The sequence below is a fragment of the Psammomys obesus genome, unplaced genomic scaffold (assembly GCF_907164565.1).
Source record: "Psammomys obesus unplaced genomic scaffold, mPsaObe1.curated_primary_1811, whole genome shotgun sequence".
Lineage (NCBI taxonomy): Eukaryota > Metazoa > Chordata > Mammalia > Rodentia > Muridae > Psammomys > Psammomys obesus.
Genome location: NW_026590704.1, coordinates 260,600 through 286,120, shown reverse-complemented (window position 1 = coordinate 286,120; position 25,521 = coordinate 260,600). Strand labels below are relative to the sequence as shown.

Below are 25,521 nucleotides of genomic sequence, written 5' to 3'. Positions count from 1 at the left end.
AAAAGGGAAGCTGGCAAGCTGGAAAGGGGGCTCAGCAGTTAAGAGTACTTGTTGCTCTTCCAGAGGCATCGGTTTTAATCCTCAGCCCCACATGACGGTTACCAATCCTCTGTGACTCCAGTTCCAGAGGACCTGATGCCCTCTTCTGACCTCCACAGACAGCAAGCACACACAGAGAACACATATAGGTCAAACACTCACACATAAGATAAAATAAACAGATCTAATATATTTTTTAAAGTAAAGAAGCTGAGCGGGAGCATGCATTCATCCTCTGTTTCCTGACTTAAGTTCCTCATGGCTCCCTCACCACCATTAACTGTGAACAAGGAACACTTATACCCTTAAGTAGCCTTTGTCAGTGTCTTATCACCGCAATATAAAATGAAACTAAGGAAAAAAAATAATACCAGAACTTTCAGAGAGCAACAAAGACTTTATCGGGAACTTGGATAGGGCCTATTTGTGTGATATTTTAGTCAAGAATCAGGTTTCTTTCTGCTCATGTCCTGGGAACTTGAGGTGGAAAGGCCTACCCACTGTGGGCAGCACCATTCCCTTGGCTGATAGCCTGCACTTTGTTTAAAGGCAAAAACGTGTTGGGCACAAGGACTCATAGCTCTTTGCTTCTTGGCAGCAGGTGTGAGGTAGCCAGCTGCTCCAAGCTTCTGCCACTGGCTGCAACAACAGACTATAAACTCCAACTGTGAGCCAGAACCAAACCAAACCAAACAAGCAACAAAACAACAATCCTTCCACCCTAAGCTGCTTGTGTCAGGATATTTTATCAGAACAACAGAAAAGTAAGGAAGACCAACAGGGATGAGGACCGGAGACTAAGGAGGGTAACAGTAATGGGAAGCCCATTAAGATTTTGCGGACAGGGAACAACTGACCTGTTCATAGAGTATGAAGAGCCTCAGGTAGTCCGTGGCGAGGCGCAGGTACAGCGGCAGGCCTGAACCCTGCTTTGACAGCAGCAGCCGCATCTGGTCAGATGTGGAGGATTCAGCATGGGGATTAAGGGACATCTACCATAGTTAGGAAAACTTCCAGCCCAGCCCCCCTTAGCCATAATTCTACGCATCCTCTCTAGAGTGACTGGGCAGCATGGAAAAGTCTAAGTGGTCTTATGAAAAAAAATAAAAGTTATCTTATGAGCAACTTCCCCTGGCAGAGAGGTCTGGAAAAACCCAAAGAGCAGTCCTAGGAAGGCATCCAGTGGCCCCAGCAGAAGTCCCTCATGGCTACCCGATTACCCCCACACCCCCACCAGCCCAGGGCCGGGTCCAACCTGGTTGTTAAAAGGTGATTCCTCCAGCCGTTTCCCATACGGTGCCAGCTCTTCTCTCACAAGCTGAGCCCTCGAAGATGGGACCAAAGGCCCCAAGGCCACCACATAAGCACTCTGACTTTGCTGAAGGGTCTCTCCCAGGCCTGAGTCCCTAGACACACTCAGCACCAGGTGTACTCGCTGTGATATTCGCACAAAGAAACAGAAACGTAGGGGGAGAAAAGAAAAAAGCCTCAGTGAGGTCCGGCTCCTTATAACTCCATGGCACCCTTCTCTCCAACCTTCCCCCTCTCTCAGCTCAGCATCACACTCACTCGGGGAAGAGATTTGGGAATCCAGTCTGAAATCAGTTGTCCATTCCGATCCACCAACTTATCTGCCCCATCGATGATAAGGACCAAGGTCTGACCACGCTGCAGTGACTGAGCGGATTTGAGCAGCAGCCTCTGCTGCAGTTCCCACACCAGGCCTCTGTGTGTGAAGAGGTCAGGGTCAGAGGTGGGGAAGCAGGGACAGCAACATGGCTGGCTTATCTCGAGGTAGGTACATGCCTGTAAGTGCTGGGGAGGGCACTCGGCTCTCCCAGGTTTCGATGCAGGTGGGTACAAAGGCGTCTGAGAAAGTTGAGAGCAAGACACTGGTCAGGGCGGGCTGCTGAGAAGTGGAAGAAAACTAAGGGGGGCACATCAGGCCCGTCTGGAACCTGCAGGGCTGACACAAGGGAGGCCTGCATAGGGCAGAACAAAAACCATGTTTACGTTTTCCTGTGTGCACAGCCCCCCTGCCCTACCTCCAAAGCCCTTCCCCCTGCCTGAGATTCATACCAAGAAGGCAGTCTTGCCCTGTCCCGCCTGCCCAGTCACTAGGCTCAGCCTCCCACGGGGCATCATCAGCCCCTGCACTGTATCCTGAAGGAGGCGTGGTCGTGCAGGACTCAGGGGGTTCTTCAGCTGCTGAAAGCTGGCCTGGATCAAATCATCATCTGACATGGAGGCTGGCTGCTCCAACTGGGGCCCAGGCTGAGGGTCACAGAACACTGATGATGTTTCCACGTTTCTCAGGACCTCTTGGCCTAGAACCCAGACCCCCACCAACCTGCTCCCCACCCAGGGCTACCATGCTTGCTCCCCTCCAACATCAGCACTCCTGCTGACCTGCAGGTAAAGCTTCTGGATCAACCTCCACACATCCTGCAGAACCAGCTGTCCAAACTCCTCCAGCCCCCCAGCATAGGGCCGGCCAGTCACCACTCCTCCCCATTCACAGGAGTACCTGCAGGGAAGGCAAACAGAAGCAGTCAGAGTAGGCTCCCTTCACCACACCTCACCTGGATAAGTGCCTCCACCTCCCAGGGCTCACCTGCGACAGGTAACTTCTTTCTGATTGTGTAGGTATCTCTTCAGTTCTGAGACCCGATGTGCGGCCTCTTCTGACTCAGAAATAAAGTCAGGTTTCCAGGCGTCTGGCACAGAGCTGACCATCAAAGATACCCCAGGGGTTAGGCCAGATTCAGACTCCTGTCACCAGCCTGGGAGATAAGGCTCTGGCCCCCTAAAACTTTGCATTCAGGTTGAGATCTGACTTGGGGTGACAAAGACATGCGCTCTGAAGCCCATTTCCCTTTCAGTGCTGAATCCTGGGTGGTTGAGGACTGAATCTATCTGGCTTTCTGTGGAGGAAAACTTGACTTGGTAGCAACAGAAGGTACCTGAGGAAATCAGGATCTCGGAAGTAGATGAGAGCTTCAGCAGAGGGCTGCAAGCGTTGGCCACGATTCAGGAACTGCATCACCTCCATCTCTGTCACAGAACGCCCTGATGGGTACTGCTGGGCCTACACAGAGAAGGAAGACACAGGCAGGATCAGTCCCAAGCATCAACCAACCCTGGAAGCCTTCAAATGCCCAGGATTACCCTTATTTTAGTAAACGTGTGTCCTCCCTCCAGACACAGCTAATAATTACCAAATGATTGACATCTACTAGATATTTTAAAGTGTTACTAGTGTTGGAAATTGGATTCAGAACCTTACATATGATAGGCAAGTACTCTACCACTAAGCTATATTCCCAGACCTTTGGTGTGTGTGTGTGTGTGTGTGTGTGTGTGTGTGTGTGTGTGTGTGTGAGAGAGAGAGAGAGAGAGACTGACTCACCATGTGGCCCTGAGAGAGAGAGAGAGAGAGAGAGAGAGAGAGAGAGAGGGAGAGAGAGAGAGACTGACTCACCATGTGGCCCTGGCTGGCCTTCAACTCACAGAAATCCTTCTGCCTCTCACTCCCCAGTGCTGGCATTAAAAGCATGAGCCACCATGCCCAGATTCCCTGACCTTTTTCATTATAATCTGAGACAATGTCACTTAGTTGTTCAGGCTTTCCTGGAAGTCCTGACCCTCCTACCCAATCTCAGGTATACATGACCACACCCAGCTACATAAAATTCTATCTCATACTAACCTTGAAATGTACATGTTGTTTCTATTTAAGATGTGTTGAAACCGAGGCTAATTTAGACCACATTGTTTCCAACAAAGCCACATAGTCTATACATGTCCAAAGGGAGGCAACCAGATCTACCCTCAACCCTCAAAGGAATGGCTTCATCTAGGCTGTGGTCTCAAAGAGTCTTCTGCCTGTGTTTCCCTTCAAGACTCAAGGACCTACTGGAACAGCATCCCAGGGTTTCTGCCAAGCTGGCTTTTCCCCACTCCTGTTTCTTCCCCAGCCCCTCCACCTTGGCTGCCTTACCCAGTGGAAGTGAGGATGGTCAGGCAAGTCATAGTTGGGGGGAACATAGCCATAGCGGCAGCCCAGAATCCCCACAAACAGCTGTGAGTTCTCTACCTCCCCGAGGCATACTTCCAGTTGTCTGTAGGCATGATTATGGGAACAAGAAAGAGTCACTGGGGGTAGTTTCAAGCAATTCGCAATACAGGCACAAATACAGAAGAGGCAGGGCCCTGACGTACACTGGGCAAAGTGAAGATAAAATGCTCCTGTTGGTATCAAAAAGGCAAAGCCTTCCCTCACCCTCACTTGATCTAGCAGCCCCAACCCTGATCTGACCACTTGAGTTCAACCACTCCGTCCTCTCACCCCTGACCCAGGCCCTCCTCCCTGTGGCCCTGCACCTGTTCCTTAGGGTCTCTTCCTCAGGGATACCCCAGCGCAGGTCAATGGCATGAAGATTGATGCGGTGGGGGAACACTTGGGCCTGCAGCGCTGGCAGCACAGATCTCATCAGCAAGTCTCGCTCCCCATGCATGTCACGGAAGGTGGAGGAAATGAAGAGCCGGATGGTGCGCCATCTGTAGGTAAGTGCAGCGTTGGGTTTGGCCTAGGGATCAGTCCCCCTCTCAAGTCCACAGCCATAGGTACAATTACCATTCTGCACTTGGCATAAATCTCTACAGCAGACAGCAGAAGTGTCTTAGGGAATACCCTCGCTGTGGGACCAATGGTGGAAACCTGAAATCTGAGCCCCACTTGCCATTTCGTACATGCCTCTTTCTTCAGATAATCATTATTATAACGATAGCAATACTTCGAGGCAAACCTTGACCTCATCCTTAACTATGTTTAAGATATTAAAACCAATGTAAGGTTCAAGCTTACATTTGGCAAAGCCTGTATGATAAGCCACAGCCTGTGCTCTAAATCTTTTTACCTATGGCTATATTGTCAGGAAGTCTTCCCTATATTCAAACTTTTTTTTTTTTCTAGTAAAGCAAGGAATAGGTTTACAATCTGACAGTTTTCAGGAAGCCCCTGATTGGGGAGGAAAACTACCTTACTAATAGAACAAATGCCACCTTAGCAGACAGAATGGCAGTCACAGGAATTCTCCAGGTTCTGAAGGCCACCCTCCCAGGTCACAAAGTCACACAACCTAGACTGACCCATGCTGGGAAATAGGAACCAAGGGGCCAGGGACGTTCTCCTCCAGTGGCCGGAGAGACAGAACCTGCGTCTCTCCTGGGGGTGGGGGAATCTTGAATAGTTTATCTAGTTGGCCCACATGATCCAGAAGACGAGAGGCTCCATGCTCTGCAATGAACCTAAACAAAATGCATAATGGGAACAGAAGGTTAGAGATCAGAACCAGCAAGATGTTCCAAGAGAAACAGGGAACAAAACATGTCTGCCCTGTTCGTGGCACCCCTTAGGAAGACAGCCATAAAGCACGCTGGGTAGGTCTTGTCCACAATTCTCAACTTCAGCTAGGGGAAATCACAAGTTGAGGCCAGCCTGGGCTGTATAACAAGACCTCATCTCAAAAACCCTAGCCAAACAAGAGAGGTATCTGTAAGCCGGGAAAGCACACCTGAAAACAAGTGAGACTACAGAAAACAGAGGGTGAAGGAAGTCACCAGCCTGGCCCCTCCCACTCACTGTGCATGGTGACCTTATGATCCCTGGGTTATGGGTTAAGACCATCCCTGTCTTGGGTGATCGGCTCTGTACCAACTACAAAAGCTCCCAGTTGCTTGAGGCTTCCCAATGTGAGTTGAAGAGCATGGGCGACACCCAAGGAAGATTTCAGAAAGACACTTGCAGCTCTTCCAGAGGACACGGGGTTTGGTTTCCACCACCCACATGCCCACATGGGTGCTCACATCTGTTTATAACTCCAGTTCCAGGGAATCTGATACCCTCTTCTGCCTTGGCCACCAGGCATAACACATAGTTCATACACACATATGAAGGTAAAACACTCATATACATAAAATAAAAGCAAGTAATGTCATTCCCCACCCCCTTGAAAGAGGGTCTCGCTATGAAAACTGGGCTAGCCTAGAACTTACTATGTAGACCAAGCTGACCTCAAACTCAGAGATCCACCTGCTACTGCTTCTCAAGGGAATAAAGGTATGCACCACCACAATTGGCTTTCTTTTCCTTTTTAAAAATATATTTTTTTAAGTCTCAGTTATGTGTTTGTGTATATGTCTCTGTGTGGCAGCCTAAACAAGGCCTGGACAAGTACACCACCAATAGACCCACTGGGTCCCACTCTAAACAAAGAACCACAGGCAACTAAGGAATGCTGAGAGTGGGAGAAATCATCTTCCCCGGGGATGAGAACCAAATGTGTTACCCGGTACCAGTGCTCAGCCCTGAAATCATACACATACAACTAACACCAAAGGAACTGAGCAAGTTGTAGTCACATGTTTATACACATATGTATGTGTAAATAACAATATCAATGAAAAGGAGACTATAAACTTGAGAGAAAGTAAGAGGAGCAAAACATGGGAGGGACCGGAGAGAGGAAATAGAAGGGGGAAATGATATAATTATATCTCAATTTTAAAAGTTAAAAGAGAAGAACACAAATAAGATTATGAATAACAAAAATTATATATAAAATAATTGCAAACAACAACTCAGTAAAATAGAGAGGAAAGCTCTCTCCTTTTGTTTTTTTTTTTAAAGAAAAAATCCTGTGCTTATGTGTATGTCCACGGGTACGCGTGCACAGCGCAGCACCTGCAGAGGCCAGAGGCTTCAGATCTCCTGGAGCTGCAGGAACCTGCTGGATCCCTTTGCAGCTGGATGGAGTCACAGGAGGTGTGAGACACCTGGCAGGGGTCCTGGGAACTAAATCCATTTCCTCTGCAAGAGCACTATGTACTCTTAACCCACAAACCAATGCTCCAGCCCACTTTTCCTCTTTCTTAGTGGCTGTAGCACAAGCTTGGCTATATGGAAGACAGAACTGAAACACCATCTTTAGCCAGGAGGTGGAGGCTGTTGAGGGTAGAGGCATTAAGACAGTGAAGGCTAGAGTCCCTATCACACTGTGTTGCTGATAAGCCTAGATATCTGTGAAAGAAAATAAACCACCTCATTTTGAAAAATAAATACATACACGAACAGGCATAGAGAGTCTTTTAAGGGCATTCTAATGTAGCCTCCATCTCCTCCGATGCCCACTCTGTACTCACTTCAGGATCCCGTCAGTACAGCCTGAGAGGGTCACATCATTGGGATTCAAATTTGGTGATCTGTCAAAGGAAGAAGCAATCACTAAGCACCAAAACCAGTTCCTGGAGCCAGGTGTGGTAGTTTACCCCTGCAGTTCCAGGACCGGCCCCATGAAAACAGGAGGATAGCACATTCAAAGCCAGCCTAGGCTACAAACCTAGACTGTACCTCCCAACACCTTCCCTCTGTATAACAGCTTTGTGATCGATAGGCATATCACCCTGAGTGTACCCAATTTTGTCTTAAAAGAATTATGTGACCAGAGTACAGCTCAGCGGTAGGATACTTTTCTAGAAGGAGCAAAGCTCAGTGTCCAATCTCTAATAGCACAAAGGTATAAAAAGACCTTAAAGGTCCTAGAAACTTAAGTTCAGTAGAATTAAAAAGCAAGAAGGCAAAAGACAGGAAGTATCAAACAAGTGAGACTTTGGCAGAAAATATGGATCACTGACTTCGGACACTGGACAGGAACGACCAGCACCCTTACATGTACTGGGTTTTCCGTAGGAGAACATTAACAAAGAGGCACTTGGAATTCACATGCTGCCAGATCATCTGTTTGGCTACTTTCAGTTCAGATTCCATCCGTTGGTCAAATATGATGACCCTGTCAACCTGTAAGATGAAAAGAGGAAGCTGAGACCAGGGAACAAGGCTAGATTAGACATGGATAAGCTCAGAGCTTCAAGATGTCTAAGGATTGAAGAGTTAGAACTCTGAAGGAGAAACTGCAGCTCCTAAAAGTGCTTAGAAGGGACACCACTGCGCCTCAACTTAGGGTAGCATCAAAGAATCAGGGACGGCAGGGATGGGAAGAAAAGGCAAAGAATTAAGGGGCCATGCTGTGCAGTTCACTCATGCACATGACAGACGACTGTTCATTTCGTGAGCCACTGTTTTGGAGACGGGGTCTCTCTATGTAGAGCTGGCTATTCTACACAGTGAGCTCACTATGTAGATCAGGCTGGTTTTGAACTCACAGAGATCTTCCTACCTCCAATTCCTGCTGGGATTAAAGGGGTGTGCCATCATGCTGGGCTGTGAGCCAGTTATTAAGTTTGGCTACTTTATGTTTCTTGACGTGGGCCTTGAGCATGCTCAGTGAAGCACATTCTCTACACACCCAGCCAATACAGCCAATTTAAACATTCAGTTCGATAAAGGGCTTACGAGTATAATTCAAGGTGAAGCACTTGCCCCGACTTCAATTCCCAACACTACAACATTTCTATTATATTCAAGACACAGGTAACACATTCTCAGAATGCATCACCTTCTAATTATCTTACTACATTTCACTGTTATCTAACCCTGAGCATATTTATATCTCATTACTATGGAAATACAATGCAATGACAAGCTTCTGAGTGTTTCTGCACAGTTCTATATTCAGTGGCATAATGCTGGTAGCCTGAAGGCTGCCATGGCGGAACAATTCACACAGGAGAACTAGCAACTGTCATTAAGCAACACTTCTATCTTCCATTGACCACTAAAGATTTACCAGCACAACCCTGAGGAACTCCACTGAGCAGTGAGCTGATGAACGCAATACAAAGTTTGAAATATCAATTTGAAGGGTCAAAAGATCAGAAGCAACTAGACACATATCCCACATCTGTGACTTGGGAGGGGGAGGCAGAAGAATAAGGTTTTGAAGGCCAGCCTCAGCTATAGGTGACAACAAATGAGAACAGACTGTGGAGGAAATGCTAGGAGGGAAAGTCTCATGGGAGCTGAGAAAGACTCACAGGGGTCCTGTGGACAGCTAGAGACATCAGGTACTTCTCCAAAGTGTCCAGGTGGCACTCATCATTTTCTTCCAACTCCTAAAGGAAAGAAATTTGGGTTACAAGGTTGTGCCTGAGGTGTAAATGTTCTGCTCTGGATGCCGTTTGAATGTATCCCCCAAAGGCTCCTGTGTTGAAATTTGATCCCACTGTAAGGTAGAAAGAGGGGGCTGAGCTGGACCTTGGTGCAGACAGGTGAGGCCTAGTGAGATACTCTAAGGATATCAGGAAAGTACTCTTAGAAGAGTCCATGGTATCTCTGAGCTCCTGCAAAGATAAGTTGTAAAAACCTGAACCTGAGCCATCAATCACTCTGTAGCTTGTTTCAAGATGCAACCATCTTCTTCTGCGTGTATTTTCCGCACTTCACCTGCCATGAGATCCTCAACAGTCAGCCTATGGAAGGGCCATGCCCTCAAGCCTCAAGGGCTATGAGCAAGATAAACATCTTTCCTTTATAAAATCAGCTTGCCTCCAGTATTTCCTTATGGCGGTGAAAGACTAATATAATCAATTTTTAAAAAGCAGCATCAATTTGTTTGAGAAATCTTCAAAATTATGTGTGTGTGTGTGTGTGTGCGCGCGCGCGCGCGCGCGCTTCTTTTTCATTTCTTTTTTTTCTTGAGAGAGGGTCTCTTTATGTAGTCCTGACTAATCTGGAAGCCACTATGTAAATCAGGCTGATTGAACTCTGAGAGATCTGCCAGCTCCTGCTTCTCAAGTGCTGGGATTAAAGATATGTGCCACCAAGCCCAGCTTACATGGGAGAAAGAGAGAGAGAAAGCAAGAAAGCAAGAGAGACAGAGAAAGAGAGAAAGAGAGAGAAAGCAAGAGAGAGAAAGAGAGAAAGAGAGAGAGAAAGAGAGAAAGACAGAGAGAAAGAGGGAAAGAAAGAAAAAAGAAAGAAAAAGAGAGAGAGAAAGAAAGGAAAGAGAGAAAGAAAGAAAGAGAAAGAGAGAGAGAGAAAGAAAGGAAAGAGAGAAAGAAAGAAAGAAAGAAAGAAAGAAAGAAAGAAAGAAAGAGAAAGAGAGAGAGAAAGAAAGGAAAGAGAGAAAGAAAGAAAGAAAGAAAGAAAGAAAGAAAGAAAGAAAGAAAGAAAAAGAGAAAGAGACAGAGACAGCTATGTATCCCCATGCTGACCTCAAACTTGTTTTTCTGGCTTCTGCATCCTGCTTCCTGAGTGCTGGAATTGAGGCTGCACAGTCACGCCTGGCTAGTCATGCCTTAACTATCTGAGATACACCGATGCCTCTGTCCTTTATATATTTTTTGATAGCAGGGGTGTGTCTCTGACCTGTACTTGAGCCTGAAGTTTGATGGCAGTCTTCAGGATACCTTCATCTGCTGTGAGTACTGGTATCTTCTTCACAGTTCTTCTGTCACACAGCAAAACAGTCACCTGTTCTGCCCGAGCCATCATCATTCCAATCAACAGCAGCACATAGTTCAGGGGAGGCTGACGGAACAGAGCATCACTGTGAAATTAAATTTAGAACCCAACCTTGCCTACCCAGCTCTAGAGGCCAAACTCCTGGTTTGGGGAAATGAAAGAAGAATCACGGGTCTCTCAGAAGGGGTCACCATCAGCAGACCCTTTGAAGAACTGACTTTCGGGGAGCAGCAAGAAGTCAGAATCCCTGCCCAAGTCAATAACTGGGACACAGCAAAGTGAATGTGAGACATACTTGTGACCGAAATTTAGAGGTCATTATTAGCTAACCAAACTTGAAATGCTAGTATTATGATCCATAAGTCGGATTGACTAAAACTGTCTTAGGGAACCAACAACGGGGACATAACTCTTCTTAGAGCTTCTTAGAGTCTGTGTGGCTCCCAGAGAACCAGAGGGAAATAAAAGCCTCTCTCATCCTGCCAGCCCTTGGAAGATTTTTTTTTTTTTTTTTTTTTAATTTCTTTACCCCTTGTGAGTGACTCTTGGGACAGAGCCTGTCGGCATTTGCATCTGTGTCGTAGACCAAGACGGTTCGGCCTGGCAACGGGGCTAGGTTGTGCTTCACAGAGAGGTTCACCGCTGTCTCCAGGGCCTGGCGGTACCGCTCCAGCAGTTCAGCATCACAGTCCCACTGTCTACAGCAAGAGAAGACACGGACATGGCAGCTCAGAAGCTCGTCTGCCTGCGACTCTGAGGCAGATGGAAAGACAAAACGTGCCACTCCAATACTGAGTCCTCTCTCTCCCTCCTTCAGCACTTTCCTCTCTTCCCACAGCCTACCTCCATGGCTGGGATAGACCTTTCTCAATACCACCGGACTCTGACATGGCAGGAAGGCAGCGGCAGCGGCAGCAGTGGAGCCAGTGCAGAGACCACCTGCCACGCTCATCTGTACCTGCTTCAAGAGGCACGGCTTACCTCCTTACTAAGGGGTGCTAATTTTTCAAAATCCTTTCATCATTTTGTGTGGATGAGTGTTTTGCCGCCCTGAATGTCTGTGTACCATTATGTGCAGTGCCTGCAGAGGCCAGAAGACGGTTTGGATCCCCTGAGATTAGAGTTAAAGACAGCTATGAGCTACCACATGGAGGGTGGGATTCAAACCCAGATTTTCTGAAGAGCACCCAGCGTTCTCTCTCTCTCTTTTTAATAAAGGTTTGATATTATTTTGTTGTTGTCCTTTTATTAAAAATAGGCTATTTTCTCACATACTATATCCTGATTAAAATTTCCCTCCCTCCACTCTTCCCAGTTCCCCTGCACCTTCCCTCCCATCCAGATCCACTACTCCCTTTCCACCTATTAAAAAAGAACAGGCTTCTAAGAGATAATAATAAAATATAACTAAATAAAATATAAGATGAAACACACCAAAGTTGAACAAGACAAACCCAGAAAAGAGTCCAAGGGAAGACTTAAGAATCAGAGACCCATTTGTCCGCAAGCTCAGCAGTCCCACAAAAACACCAAACTGGAAGCCGTAACATATACACAGAGGACCTGGTGCAGACCCATGCAGGCCCTGTGCATGCTGCCCCAGTCTCTGTGACTGCTTACATGCTTTAATCATGCTGACGTAGAGGGCCTTGCTTTCTTGGTGTCCTCCATCCCCTCTGGCTCTTACACTCTTCCTGCCTCCTCTTCTGTGGGGTTCCCTGAGCTCGGGGCGGGGGTGGGGGGTGGGAGGATTTGTATCCAGTGCTCTTAACCACTGCACCATCGCTCCAGCCACGGGAGGGGGACAATTTTTGAAATAAGGTCTCACATAGACCAGCTTTCATGGCTTACTCATTGATGTTTTTTTGCTTTACCCAGATTGCATTACTGGCAGTTGGAAGGTGAGTTTTCTGTCTGTCACGCTACTGTATTTGTTAGCTGGAAATCTAAAAAGTGTTTCTTTCATCAGCTACGTCCATTGGGAGGCAAAAGCTAAAGCAAAAACCATCAGTGAGTAACAAGCGTGGTGGCACAAAACTGTAATCTCAGTACTGAGGAGACTGAGGTAGAAGGATCTCATATTTGGGACCAGCAGAGGCTACACAACAAGTTCAAGGCCAACCCAGGCAACACAGCAGGAGACTCTGTCTCCAGAGTCTAAAGAGATGGCTCATTGACTAAAAAGTGTGTACTGCTCTTGCAGAGGATGTAAGTTCAAGCCCCCACACTCCCCACAACTCACATCAGGTGGCTCACACCCACTTATAACTCACCCCATAACAAGAGACGCTACATACATTCACTGCATCTTTCAGAACCAGTAGAACTATCTCAAGCAACAGAGTTGAAGCTAGAGAAGTTCAGGTTTCATGCTTTTCACGGGACAAGGTTAAATATAAGTGCTGAAGACTGGATTTGGGGGTAAAAGCAGCAGGAAACAAACAGGTCTGTGGCACTAAATGAAAGCACACCTCCAGAGGATAATGGCTGGCTGGCTCTGTGACAGCTCCTTAATGCTGTCCGTGAGTTCCTTCGCCCTACTTTTCCCCCAGCTGGCAAGCACATACCTGGCCTTGTGCAGCCTCAGTTTCTCCCGCTTCAGCTGCTCGTATATCACAGGAATAGTCATCGCTGCCCGAAGCTGCTTACGCGTCAGGGTGCACAGGGAACGCTGGTGGGCAGGGCTCTTGCTATTTTTTGAGTTTCTAATAATTATCCGCTTTACCAATGTTATATTGGAAGGGAAGGGCAATGCTGTGAGGTAACAGGAAAATTGCCAAGTCAGGCAGCTTCTAGTCCCTTAGTATGCGAAACCCCCATGTCTATTAGGGCTAGCAATAGTCTGGCTACTGATTACACAGCACCCTAAATCTGCAAGGCAAGAGGCTGAAAATACCTGTCTCATTTACACAGGAGAGGCAGACAGGGATGGGAAGAAAAAGAATACCTTTGTTTCTGAGTTGAGCCTCAAGTTTGTCGATAGAATCATGAGCATTAAGGAATCTAAATGGAAACTGCCGGCTGTGGAGCACAGATTTCTGAAAAACAAGAAGAACAGTGAGCAGAGAACCAGAGAAAACAAGGAGCCGTGGAGCCTACAGGACCCAGACAAGGAAGCAGTAACTCTACCAGGCTCGGAGGATGGTGAAGAGAGAAAAACAGATCTCAAAAAGAAACAGAGGAAGAGGAAAGGGAAGAAAGAAAGGTAAAGAAAAAGGTAAAACGAGAATGTAACAGGAGCCCCATGTCTTTATCTTTATTTTTTTAAATTAAAAATTATTTTATGTGTATGAGTCTTTTGCCTGCAAGTATGTATGTACACCACATGTATGCCAGAAGAGGGCACCAGATCCCCTGGAAATGGAGTTACAGATGGTTGTGAGCAGCCATGTTGGTGCTGAGAATCAAATCCAGGTCCTCTGGAAAAGCAGCTGGTGCCCTTACCCTCTCCAAGCCATCTCTCTAGCCCCAGAGCCCATTTCTGTTTATACTACACCGATCCTGAAGTGAGCTTATTCACAGATGGGGATCCTTCTCTGATTCTGAGCTCACAAACTAAACATAGAAGTTATTACTCTCTATTATAATCTCTGGGAGACTGACCAAACCCCGAGACCTGTCCTTCCCAACATGTCTATCTTTCCATACATCTTACATCCCTCACAGAAAGAAGCTGGTAGCCAAGACCACTCTCAGCCACATGGAAGAGCCTGGCCTCAACAGGGGCAGCATCTCCTGACCAGCATCTTGTTGCTGAGCCACATACTTCCCACTGATCATACTTACCTCGTCCTGGAGTCTCTGGAGAACAACTTCATGGTGGCGGGCACTGATCCCAGTGCGCAGCAGGTTACACAGGTTGCGGAGCATGGCCATGAAGGGGAGTTTCCCCCTGTCTTCAGACATGCGGGACAGGATAAAGCGAGTGAGTGACAGACACAAAGTTGCAGCCCAGAGCAGGAAGCACAGAGCCACACAGAAGTTCAAATGGGAGAATGCAATCTGCTCTACTCAAAATGTTTTCAAGATCCAGCAACACGAAACAGGGATTGGCCTAAGGCGGGACGCAAAAAAACTTATACAACTCTGCTTATTGGACAGATGTTTTAATAGCAACTTCTGTCACTATCTGCTGGCTCTCGTTCCAGGTTTAACTGGTAAAATGTATTCCTCTTTTTCCACTCACTTGATGGAAAGAGAGCAGTGACTACCGCAACTGTCCTTCCTCACAACACCCTACCCCCCATCCCCTAGCAAACACATAAGTGTAACTTTTGGTTTTTCAAAACAGGTTTTCTCTGTGTAGCTCTAGCTGTCCTGGGACTCTCTCTGTAGACCACTCTGGCCTTGAACTCAGAGATCCACCTGTCTCTGCCTCCTGAGTGCTGCGATTAAAAGCGTGGGCCACCACTGATCAAACTTTCTTTTCTTTTTAAAATTACTTTTATTCGTGTGTGTGTGTGTGTGTCTGTGTGTACACACCACTTGTTTCAAGTATCCACAGAGGCCAGAGGAGGATCTAATATCCCCTGGAGCTGAAGTTACAGGTGTTTGTGAGTCGTCCGATGTGGGTGCCTGGAACTGAACTCAGGTCCTTTTCAAGAGCAATATACATGTTCTTAACTGTTGAGTCATCTCTCTAGCCTCAAGTGTAATTTTTTTTTTAAAGGAAGAATAGAAAGCGCTATATTTTCAGTGGGTATATAGTAATAAATACTTATTATTTTGGTTTAGTAAAGTGGAGGCTGTAGGTTCTAATCCGAATCCCCAAACTGGTTAACTAAATACCAAGTGCTCAGCCTTAAAAATCACGTACACACAAGTGACTTTACACAGACTGAGCGGGATGTATTTCTATATTTAGGAATATAACAAAAAAAATAAGGGCCATGAACTTGAGAGACAGCAAGAGGTCAGTACAAGAGAAGAGGTGGAGGGAGGAAAGGAAACCATGTAACTGTATTTTAATTTCAAAAAAAAAATATTTTAAAAGATCAAGAAACAAAAGGAAACCAGTTAATTGCCTGTGGGCGATCACATCCAGTTCCATCAAGGTTCTGGCCTCTGTGTGCACACTAAGTGACCAACATGGCAGCATAACCTCAGCACTAGGGAGCCTGAGGCAGGAGGATTGCCAGTTTAAGACTATCTGGGATTACACAAGTAGACATTCTCAAAAAGGGAGGGGAAAAGAGAGGAAGACAGAGAAAGGAAGTGCCTTTAGGGCTGTGAGCATTTCTATAACCTCAGCAGGAGGAAAAATAAGTTTGAGTTGAGTTTAAGAACAGCCTGGGCAATAAAAAGAAACTCTACCTCAAATTTAAAAGCAAGGCTAGAGAGATGCCTCACCAGTTAACAGCAATGGCTGCTTACCCAGAGAACCTGGGTTCACTTCCCAAAACCCACCTGGTGGCTCACAACCACCTGTAACTCCAGTCCCAGGAGATCCAATATCCTCTCCTGGCATTTTCAGGCACCAAGCACAAATGTGGTACACAGACATACATACAAGCAAAACATCCTTTGTGGTGGTTTGAATAAGAACAGCCCCTATACACTCCTACATTTGAACGTTGTTTGAAAGGATTATAAAGATTATGAGATGTGTGGCCTTGTTGGAGTAGGTGTGGCCTTGTTAGAAGAAGTGTGTCACTGGGGGTGGGCTTTGAGGTTTTCAAAGCTTATGCCAAGGCCAGTCTCTCTCTCTCTCTCTCTCTCTCTCTCTCTCTCTCTCTCTCTCCCTCTCTCCCTCTCCCTCTCCCATGACCCTGCAGATCAGGATATAGCTCTCAGCTACTACTCAAGCACCATGCTTTCCCTTCATGATAATAATAGACTAAACCTCTGAAACTGTAAACAAGTCCACAATTAAATGGTTTTTGTTGTTGTTGTTGTTTTAATAAGAGTTGCCTTGGTTGTGGTGTCTCTTCACAGCAATAGAACAGGGACTAAGACACATAGACATATAAATAAATAAAATGAAAAAAAATTTAAAGAAATTAACCATAAAGGATGTAGCCTCAAACAAGATAAATGTCACAGTTGAATTTTTCAGGGTTAGTGATTCTCAGCCATAGTGAAAAAGTAAAGACATGCATATAGATTCAGCCTAGCACCACATCATTCTTTGTTATTTGTTTCTGTTGTTTGCTTGAGATAAGATCTCACCAGGCTGGTCTCAAACTAGTCATCCTCCTGCCTCAGCTTCCCAAGCACTGTGATTGTAAGTGTGCCTTACCACACCTACCCACATCCAAGCCCCTTCACCACTATATCTGAATGTGTAAATTGGTGAAAAGGCTGACAGATGGGGAGCATTTAATTCCCAGGCAATTCTTAGGCACACATCACCAGAGCCACCTACACAGAGAATAGTAAGTAGCAAAGCAATTCAAGCTGCCCCGAGCACAATATATAACAACCAGCACTGGGCATTTAGGCTTCTAAAGTTCCAAAACTGGAAAGCCTTCCAAAATTCCATCAAGGTCTAAAGTTATATAAATGTCAACAAAGAGAAAAATGCTTTTAAATTTCCAAAGACAAAAGATGAGACAAAAGGAAAGGGGTCTAGAAGAGAAAAGAACATTTGTTTTTCTTTATAAGGTTAGTCATTTATTTATTATATGTTTATGGGTGTTTTGCCTGCATGTCTGTCTGTGAACCATAAGCATGCCTGGTCCTGTGGAGGCTGGAAGACAGTATGAGATACTCCAGGACTGGAATTGCAGATGGTTTCAAACTACCACATGGGTGGTGAGAATCAAACCCAGGTCCTCTTGAAGAGCAACAAATGTTTTTAACCACTGGGCCACCTCTCCAACCCTTCAAAATGGGGTGAAGGGAGTGAGTCAGCAGTCAAGAATGAGTACAGCTCTCAGACAGGTACTAAGTTTGGTTCCTAACACCTACAGTGGGTCTGTAACTCCAGCTCCAGGGTATTCCATGTCCGTCTCTGGTCTCTGAGGGCACCTGGACTCACATGCACATACACCCAATTAAAAACAAAATAAATATTTTCCTTAAAACAATGAAAACATGAAAGACTTATGGCCAACTGTTGGGCAGAGTGCATGGAATCTTATGAAAGAAGTGGGAAATAGTAAGATCTGGAAAAGACAGAAACTCCACAAGTAGAGCAACAGAACCAGAAAATTTGAACACAGGGGTCTTTCCAGAGACTCATACTCCAACCAAGGACCATGCATGGAGATAACCTAGAACCCCTGCACAGATGTAGCCCATGGCAGTTTAGTGTCCAAGTGGGTTACATAGTAATGGGAAGAGGGACTGCCTCTGACATAAACTGATTGGCCTGCTTTTTGATCACCTCCCCGTGAGGGGGGACAGCCTCACCAGGCCACAGAAGATGACAATGCAGCCACTCCTGATGAGATCTGATAGACTAAGATCAGAAGGAAGGAGAGGGGGACCTCTCCTATCAGTGGACTTGGCGAGGGGCATGGGTGAAGAAGAGGGAAGGTGGGATTGGGAGGGGAGGAGGGAGGCGTTTATGGGGTGATACAAAGTGAATAAAGTGTAATTAATAAAAGTTTAAAAAAATAGACAATAAATGGAGAAAGGAAAGACTGAAGGTAATTTGGTCTTCCCAGTATGAATTTTTTTTCTTTTATCAGTATAGGTAAATGACTGAAGTTTTCTAGCCCTGTGTGAATTTCTTCAGAGGTTCTAACATTTTGAGATCTAATTTTACTCAGGTGGAATAATTATCAGGTGCAAACAGGGAAGCATTATCACCTTTTTGCCCTGTGTTTCTGAAGATTTGAGTATCACCTACACCCATCTGGAATCATGATCAACCTATGATATTCAACAGTGTTTAAAGTAGGTTCCACTGTCCACAGTGGTATGGTAAATGGCAAACCTCAAAACTCCAATTGTTTTTAGTTATGTAAATTAAATTGGAAAATAACTGCACCATTGTGTGGAAATCTTCAAGGCACAGAAACACAGAGGGGGAAGACAGAAAAGGACTGTGCTGGTCGAGGCCACCTACCTATGAGTTCCTCCCAGACAGAGGCTGTGTTTCCCCTCAAGCTCAGTTCCCGCTCCCAGGTCTCTGGCCTTTGGAGCTTCATCCGCTGTCCAGCTCTGCTAGAATCCCACGGCCCAGGGAGGTGACTCCGGGAAAAGAGCTCTAGGGTGGATGGGTACCTAGGAGAGAAAAGAAAGTACCTATCCTTTCAAAGCTAACAAAAAAACAGAAAAGTGCCAAAGTCGGCCAGTCATGTTCACAGCAGTGTCCACCTAAACTCAGACTGCTGGGACTGAGAACTACAAAGGACTGAAGCCACGAATGAACTGGACAGACCATGGCCATGGACTGTGTTCGAAATGATGTGTCTCACCTATAGCCCAGCAGGGCCTGGACGTGCTGGGCAGGCTCATGGATATGCAGTTGCTCTATCAGCTTCTTCAGAGTGAACCTTGGTAGCCTCTTCTTCTCTGGTACTGCATTGTAAGCTGCTTCAAACTGTGAAAGCAGCCCCAAATACCACAGGCTTTACTTCATCCATAAACATGGGATATCAGAAATAAAAGCTTACGCCTACCACACCATATCAGGAAATAAAGCACAAAATGATCATATACCTTTGAGGTAATTTCATTCTTTCTCTAAAACAGATTTGGACAAAGAATAGAAACAGCAAGGCAAAACATGTAGGAAGGAGATCCCAAAGACAGAGATGCAGCTAAGGGCTGCTGTTGACACTCCTGACAGTCCCAGCAACTTGGGAAGCTAAGGCAAAAAAACTGCAATAGATTCCAAGAGTGCAAGGTAGCATAGCCATGTGGTAGACCATCTCAAAACAGAAAAAGAAGAGAGAGAGAAGTTCTTTGGGTTCCAAAAGAAAAAGGGAGAAGAAAAATAACAGCTTTCTGAGAGTCCTTGTGTTTCAATCATACAAGACTGAACTATCAGGGGTTACTATGGAATAACTGGTTATAAAAAATAAGAATGAGAATAGAGAACATCCTTATTTTCTCAGAGAGAGAAAAGGAGGCAAGTCTTATCTCCAACATGAGTCTTAATTGTGGTGGCATCTGTTTGCTTTGAAAACTTTCTAAGAGGGGCTGGAGAGCTGGCTTAGTGTTTAAGAGCACTGGCTGCTCTTCTAGAGGACCAGGATTCAACTCCCAGCACCCACATGGTGACTCACAAATGTATGTAACTCTAATCCCAGGGGATCTGATGCCCTCCCCTGGCCTCCAAGAACACTGGCACACACATGGTACACAGACACACATGCAGACAGAACACCCATACACATAAAACAAATAAATAAAAAAAATTTTAAAACTGTATATGGAGTGCATACGTTTTATGACATTTTAAATTCATTTCTCCAACTGCATATGTCACCTGTCAACAAACTATAACACCAAGAACAACAGAGGGAAAAAAAAAAAGTAGTTCCCTACCCCCTTACTCTCTGAACCACACAACATAATGGCAACTGGCTATTGGAAGTTTTAAAATTGATGAAATTCTATTTCTACATTCAACCTAAAAGGGATTGTCCATACATACAGACAACTTCCGAGGAAGGAACTTACCGCAATCTGTTCGTTTTTAAGAGGCCAAAAGCTCTTTGGGAAGCATCTCCCTCTCTCTGAGAATGGACGTTCTGTCTTCTACAGGGACAGGAGAAACCATTTCAAACAGGGAAGTGGAGGTTGCCCATTCCAGTAGCCCTGACAGAGTATCTCTAATGAACAGGAAGCGAGTTTACAGAGATGACCCTGTTCTTCCTGGCGCTGAGCTCCACAAACATAATCTGGACCTCTCTGGCTCCTTTGCTTTCTAGAATATGGACATATCAGACACTTTTGTGTAGCATCCCCCAAGCTCATCATGTTCCTTTATCCCTCCCTCCCCAGAGAAAAGGGGCTGTGGATGCCCAGGGCTGAGGCGAAGACTGACTTGAGGGCGGGGTGGACGCCGGGAACATCTCTTAGATCGGTGTTTCCGTGGATTGTACTTAGCTAGCTGGTACTCATCAAACCGGGCAAATTTCTCAGTCATGGCAGCACGGAGGCAGGCTGGTAGAGGCACCAACTTCTTCTCATCTCCTTCTGCCAGGCTCTGTTGAGAACAAAAGAGATCAGCCAAAGGGAGACCCAACCCCCAACACGCGCGCACACACACACACACACACACACACACACACACACACACACACACACCAAGATCCTAGACTTCTGTGATAACAAGAATAGGGAACAATTTCTTAGTCCCATGTCCAAAATTACATTTCTGTGTACAAGGTAAGTCGGCAGGGTTTTCTGAGCTCATCATCATCATCACAAAGAAAGCCCATTGTAAGGTCAACTTTTTCTCAAACTTTGATCCAACCCTTATCTCACTACTCTATTAGTCCACTCAGCTCTTACGGAAAAAAAAATGTAACCCTCCCAGGCACTTGGACTGAGGAAAACTGAAGAAAGGCTAACTTATCTGAAAATTTCCTCCATGAACAACAGGGGTTGGGTTGTGAAGATCAAAGTACAAGGTACTAAATACCATACCTGGTAGAACTCGGCTACCTGGATCCAATCTGAAGGCAGGTGAACAATGGCACAGTAATACCGTCGTAAGTGGGGACGGCAGGCTGGCAAGAAGGCAGCAATGGCTAAGACTGCATTGGCTACCTCCCGGATGTTAAGTTGCTGCCTAGCATACAAGGATGCCTACGGAAGAGGGTAGAAGAGATTGGAATGTTGGTCCCCTATCCCCTAACTCCATGCCCTAAACTATCTCGCTTATTGAATCTGCTACTATAAAACCTTTTTGGCACATGCCACAATACCTACAAAATATCAAGTGCAAGCAACACTTAGTCTCCTGACCATCTGCTCCACCAACCAGGCCTGACCTTGGTTGAAAGACCCTTCATACCAACACCTATCAAAAACTTACTGATGGCAACATGGATGTGATGTAAAAAAAAGTTAAGGCAAAAATAATGAGCTGATAACTAGTTCTCATCTTCCTGAAAACAGCTTCTGAAATCTTTTTGGTAACTTTCAGCATTAGAATTATGCAAATTATATTAAGAAAAAGATATTCACTATCTAAATTATTCCTTGGTAAAAATAAAGCACTACAACGTTAAAAAAAAAAAAAAAAAAAGAAAAGAAAAAAGCTTACCAAGGGTTAAAATTGCTGATTAAGCCTGCATTGTCCAAAGCTTCATAGAAAACATTTCCCCCCTGGTCCTAGTTAGTTTTGTCCACTTGGCACAGCCTAGAGCCATCTGAAAACCTCCGTTGAAGGACTGCCTAGATCAGATTGGCCCATGAACATGTCTGGGGGGGAAGATCGTCTTAATTATCAATTGACAAAGGATGGCCCACCCCATTCTGGGTGGCACTGTCCCTCAGCATGTCATCCTGGACTGTAAGAAAGTTAGCTAAAGAGCTGGAATTGGTACAAATACTTTTGAATAATGGTTGATCAGTATCTGAAATTTTTAATCTTGGCACAAAACATATACAGTATAAATGCTTCCATGTGCACACTGAAATGGCATATGTGCTCATGACAACATTATTTGTGATGGCCCAGAGGTAAAACAATTCACTGTTAAATTGTAGCTATAGATAAGCTGTGGTATACAGAGTATCTTCCAACAACAGTAAGCTTTAGCTGTGTGCAACATTGTGAATGAATGTTACAATGTTGGCAAAAGACTCCCCTACCTCCCCATAAAAGCCCAAAGTATAATGTATACATATATGACATTGAGAGTTGGCGTTAGAAGTTAGCATCCTAATCATCCCTACCCTTCCCCCAAAGCCAGGAGGATCTAACTGAGGGTTCCTTTTTCCTTAGTAGGCAACTTCTCTGAGGGTGGTGGCTGTTTCTGCTGAAGGAGGAAGTGACAGGGATTGGGTCTGAAGTAGGTTCTGGGAGAGACTGTAGTAATGTTCCGTTTCTGCAACTAGTTAGCCAGATTAAACAACTGTGTTCGTTTTGTGACAATCCTTTGAGCTGTATATATCCTGTACACAATCTTGTCAGGTTAAATAAAAGGAAAAAGGCTAAAAAGGAAAGAAAGAAAGCTAAGCATGAGCCTGTAGAAGCCAGTAAGCCGTGTTCCGCCATGGTTACTACCTCAAGTTCCTGCAGTAACCTCCCTCAGTGATGGATTGTGACCGGCAAGAGTAAGTAAAAAAAGAAAAATCCTCTTTCTTCCTTCCCTAAGTTGTTTTTGGTTAGAGTGACTTTTCACAACAACAGAATGAAACTAGGACATGACTCTTCTCTGCTCCAGGAGCAGCCATTATCACTCCGCACACTGACGTTGGGGGAAGCATCTTATTTACCTTTGGAACCAGAGCCAAGTTTCAGTGTGTTGATAAGACTCCCTCAGGTTAGCACTGTGCATTTAGCCTGTACAAACCAATCCTAGTGTATCCCCCATTTCAGCTTTCTCCACAGAACCCCAGGAACTAGGTCCCAGACTTACCCAGATGTCTTGCTCCTTTCCTGAGCAAACATTCCTTCCGCCCCCACAGAGAGCCAGTTACCAGCTCTTCATACCATAACCACACTGCTACTGCAATACCTTAAGGATGAATTCAGGTTCCAAGAGGGCCAGTGCACTACAGATTTCAAGGATGGATGCGCGGGTACGGTCAGATGCATCTTTTATGTTCACATCTGAGGCCACGGCAGAGCACAGTAGGGTCAAGAGCGCCATCTACAAATTGGGAAACACAGGAGAAAAGAGGAGGAAGTAAGGATTGATCTACACAGGCCAACTTGTGCAGTCCAGAAAGAGGAGCCTCGGAGATGGCTCAGTGGTTAAGAGCACTTGCTGCTCTTGCAGAAGACCAAAGTTTAGTTCCTAGTACCCACATGTTGGTTCATGACCTCCTTTAACTCTAGCTCCAGAGGATACAACGTCTGGGGTGATGTGGGGGGAGGGGGCAGAGTCTAACTCTGTAGCCCTAGCTAGAATTCACTATTATAGAGCAGGTTGGCTTCAAACTTCCAGAGATCCACCTGCCTCTACCTCCCAAGTACTCAGACTAAAAGTCATGTGCCACCAGAGGGGTCTGACATCCTTCCTGACCTCTCCACAAGCACAAGGCACACACACAGTACCTCTACAAATTCAGGACAAGTGGATTAGGAAGCACAAAATAAGAACAGGATCATGTCCCGTCTGCCAACTTCCACCTAGGGAGATGTCCTGCTCTGGTCTCCATCCTCACCCTTCCCTCCACCATCAACCTCCCAACACTAGAATTTTTACCTTCTTTTCCTGGAGGACCTGGTCAGTGGTTTCAGGATTCGATTCGGAGTGTCCGGGTGTGAGTTTTGGGACTGGTACCTCCACATCTCCTTCCTCTCCCAAGCTTAGACTGTACAAAGGCATGGGGACTTCCGCCCTGTCTTTCTCTGCCCATGTTTCCTTTTCTTCCGAGAAGCCCCGCTGACCCTAGAACCAGTGGCAGTTACAAATCACACCATGTACACATCAGAGCCTCAAACAGAAGGGTCGAGAAGTGTCTCCCAGAGATGTGAAAGGCCACATCTCTAAACTAATGAGCCCTTTCCCTTCACCCCCCCCCACACACACACACACTAACCACCTTTAGTCTGTCCAGTCTCTAGCTTGGTACTCTTTCTCACACTACCTTTCTCTAGCCAGGCTTCTGAGTGCTTACTCAGGTGCTCGGTGATCTTTTCCACTGCCATCTCATGATTGGCAGTCTGAAAGCCCAAGGCCTCTCACATACCTTCCATGCACATTGTGATGCTTTCTGAGTCAGAAGAATGCCAAGCCCCATATCAATCCCCCAGAAGCCCCAGGCTCCTCCAGGAGTTTTGATGGAATAATCTATGTTTGACTCTACAAAGCCCTAAATCACGGCAGGGTGACAGCTGTTGTACTTTGGACCAGAACCTTGTCAAGCACATTTTCACTGGCTTGATTTGAGAGATGGGGAAAGTAAAGCTCCAAAGGGATATTAGCTTTGCCTAAGGCTATATACTTTATAGTTAGCAGAGCTACCATAAGGTTCAGGTTAACTTTTCCCCAAGTATCTGCATACGAAATGTGTCCCTGTCTGCTAATTCTGATCCATGTACTAACTGCGCTCAATGGATGTGTTAAGTGCACGTGTGTTAGCATATTAGCATACAAAGGAATGAGCCCAGACATAGTAGATATACCCACATCTACCCTCAAAGGCACCAGGCTGACTCTGTTGTAATAATCATGTTGGCTTTCTTTCTTTTTTTTTTTTTCTTTCTGGCTGGAGAGACAGCCGTGGGTGCTGGGAACCAAACTCTTATATTTTTGGGCTTTCTTCTTGATCAGAGGTTTTCTAGAGACAAGGACTATTTATGTGATCTATTACCCAGAATCTCTAGATATTTGATAAGAATAAAGATGCCAGTGAAGACAGCCCTAAGGTAAAAAAAAGCACCTCAGAAAAGGCCATGAGAGACTGGAGTGGTAGTTTGCCTGCCTACCATTTCCATGCCTCTGGGTTAAATTCCTAGAACTGTCCAAGAGAATTAAAAGACTGACACCAAAAAAAAAAAAAAAAAAAAAAAACAATGCTCTGAGGAAAGGTCCCCAGACAGAGCATCAGAGGAGGAAACTAAGGCACTGAAATCTAGTGACAACAACAACAACTAGAAGGCTAAGTCAAGACGACCATCCGAAAACAATTACCAAAGCTACTTCCTGAACTGGAGCCATAGTAGAGATGGATTCCAGGACCCCGGGACCAGTTGAAAGGTCTGGTTCCTCAGGACAACATGGAACCTTCTTGGGAGGAAGCTTAGGAACCAGGCAATTGCTAGTTTTCGGGCTACCCAAATCAGCTGGCCTCATGTGAGAAATGTGAAGACACTGGAGCAAGGGGCTGGTAGATACAGTGCTCTTTACAGTGGAGAGGGTAGCTAGACATTGGTTCTCCAAAGAGAGGATGTCTGGCTGCACAGATGTACATCTGTGTATTTTCTTCAGGGGCTGGAGGTCAGGGAGCATGGTCAGGCACCGGTTCTCCAAGGAGAG

The 25,521-nt window shown here is 45.7% G+C and overlaps 1 protein-coding gene across 2 annotated transcripts in view; it reads right to left on the bottom strand.

The window, feature by feature from the left end:
* Tep1 (telomerase associated protein 1) overlaps positions 1-25,521 on the bottom strand; it is a 46,227-nt gene that overhangs the window by 18,659 nt on the left and 2,047 nt on the right. For both annotated transcript variants that reach the window (XM_055608650.1, XM_055608651.1), the window contains exons 2-28: positions 25,177-25,521; positions 23,746-23,931; positions 23,053-23,187; positions 21,011-21,172; positions 20,406-20,567; positions 20,039-20,116; positions 18,829-18,953; positions 18,477-18,634; positions 14,249-14,358; positions 13,410-13,500; positions 13,030-13,216; positions 10,992-11,160; positions 10,367-10,528; positions 9,034-9,111; positions 7,770-7,897; positions 7,243-7,302; positions 5,191-5,349; positions 4,423-4,599; positions 4,040-4,160; positions 3,003-3,127; positions 2,654-2,767; positions 2,449-2,566; positions 2,119-2,313; positions 1,846-2,021; positions 1,609-1,765; positions 1,295-1,474; positions 897-989 (exon numbers count right to left, since the gene is read on the bottom strand). The exon at positions 25,177-25,521 is cut by the window's right edge and continues 114 nt beyond it. In XM_055608650.1, coding sequence (XP_055464625.1) covers positions 897-989; positions 1,295-1,474; positions 1,609-1,765; positions 1,846-2,021; positions 2,119-2,313; positions 2,449-2,566; positions 2,654-2,767; positions 3,003-3,127; positions 4,040-4,160; positions 4,423-4,599; positions 5,191-5,349; positions 7,243-7,302; positions 7,770-7,897; positions 9,034-9,111; positions 10,367-10,528; positions 10,992-11,160; positions 13,030-13,216; positions 13,410-13,500; positions 14,249-14,358; positions 18,477-18,634; positions 18,829-18,953; positions 20,039-20,116; positions 20,406-20,567; positions 21,011-21,172; positions 23,053-23,187; positions 23,746-23,931; positions 25,177-25,521 — 3,951 coding nt within the window. The remainder of the gene's footprint in view (positions 1-896; positions 990-1,294; positions 1,475-1,608; positions 1,766-1,845; positions 2,022-2,118; positions 2,314-2,448; positions 2,567-2,653; positions 2,768-3,002; positions 3,128-4,039; positions 4,161-4,422; positions 4,600-5,190; positions 5,350-7,242; positions 7,303-7,769; positions 7,898-9,033; positions 9,112-10,366; positions 10,529-10,991; positions 11,161-13,029; positions 13,217-13,409; positions 13,501-14,248; positions 14,359-18,476; positions 18,635-18,828; positions 18,954-20,038; positions 20,117-20,405; positions 20,568-21,010; positions 21,173-23,052; positions 23,188-23,745; positions 23,932-25,176) is intronic.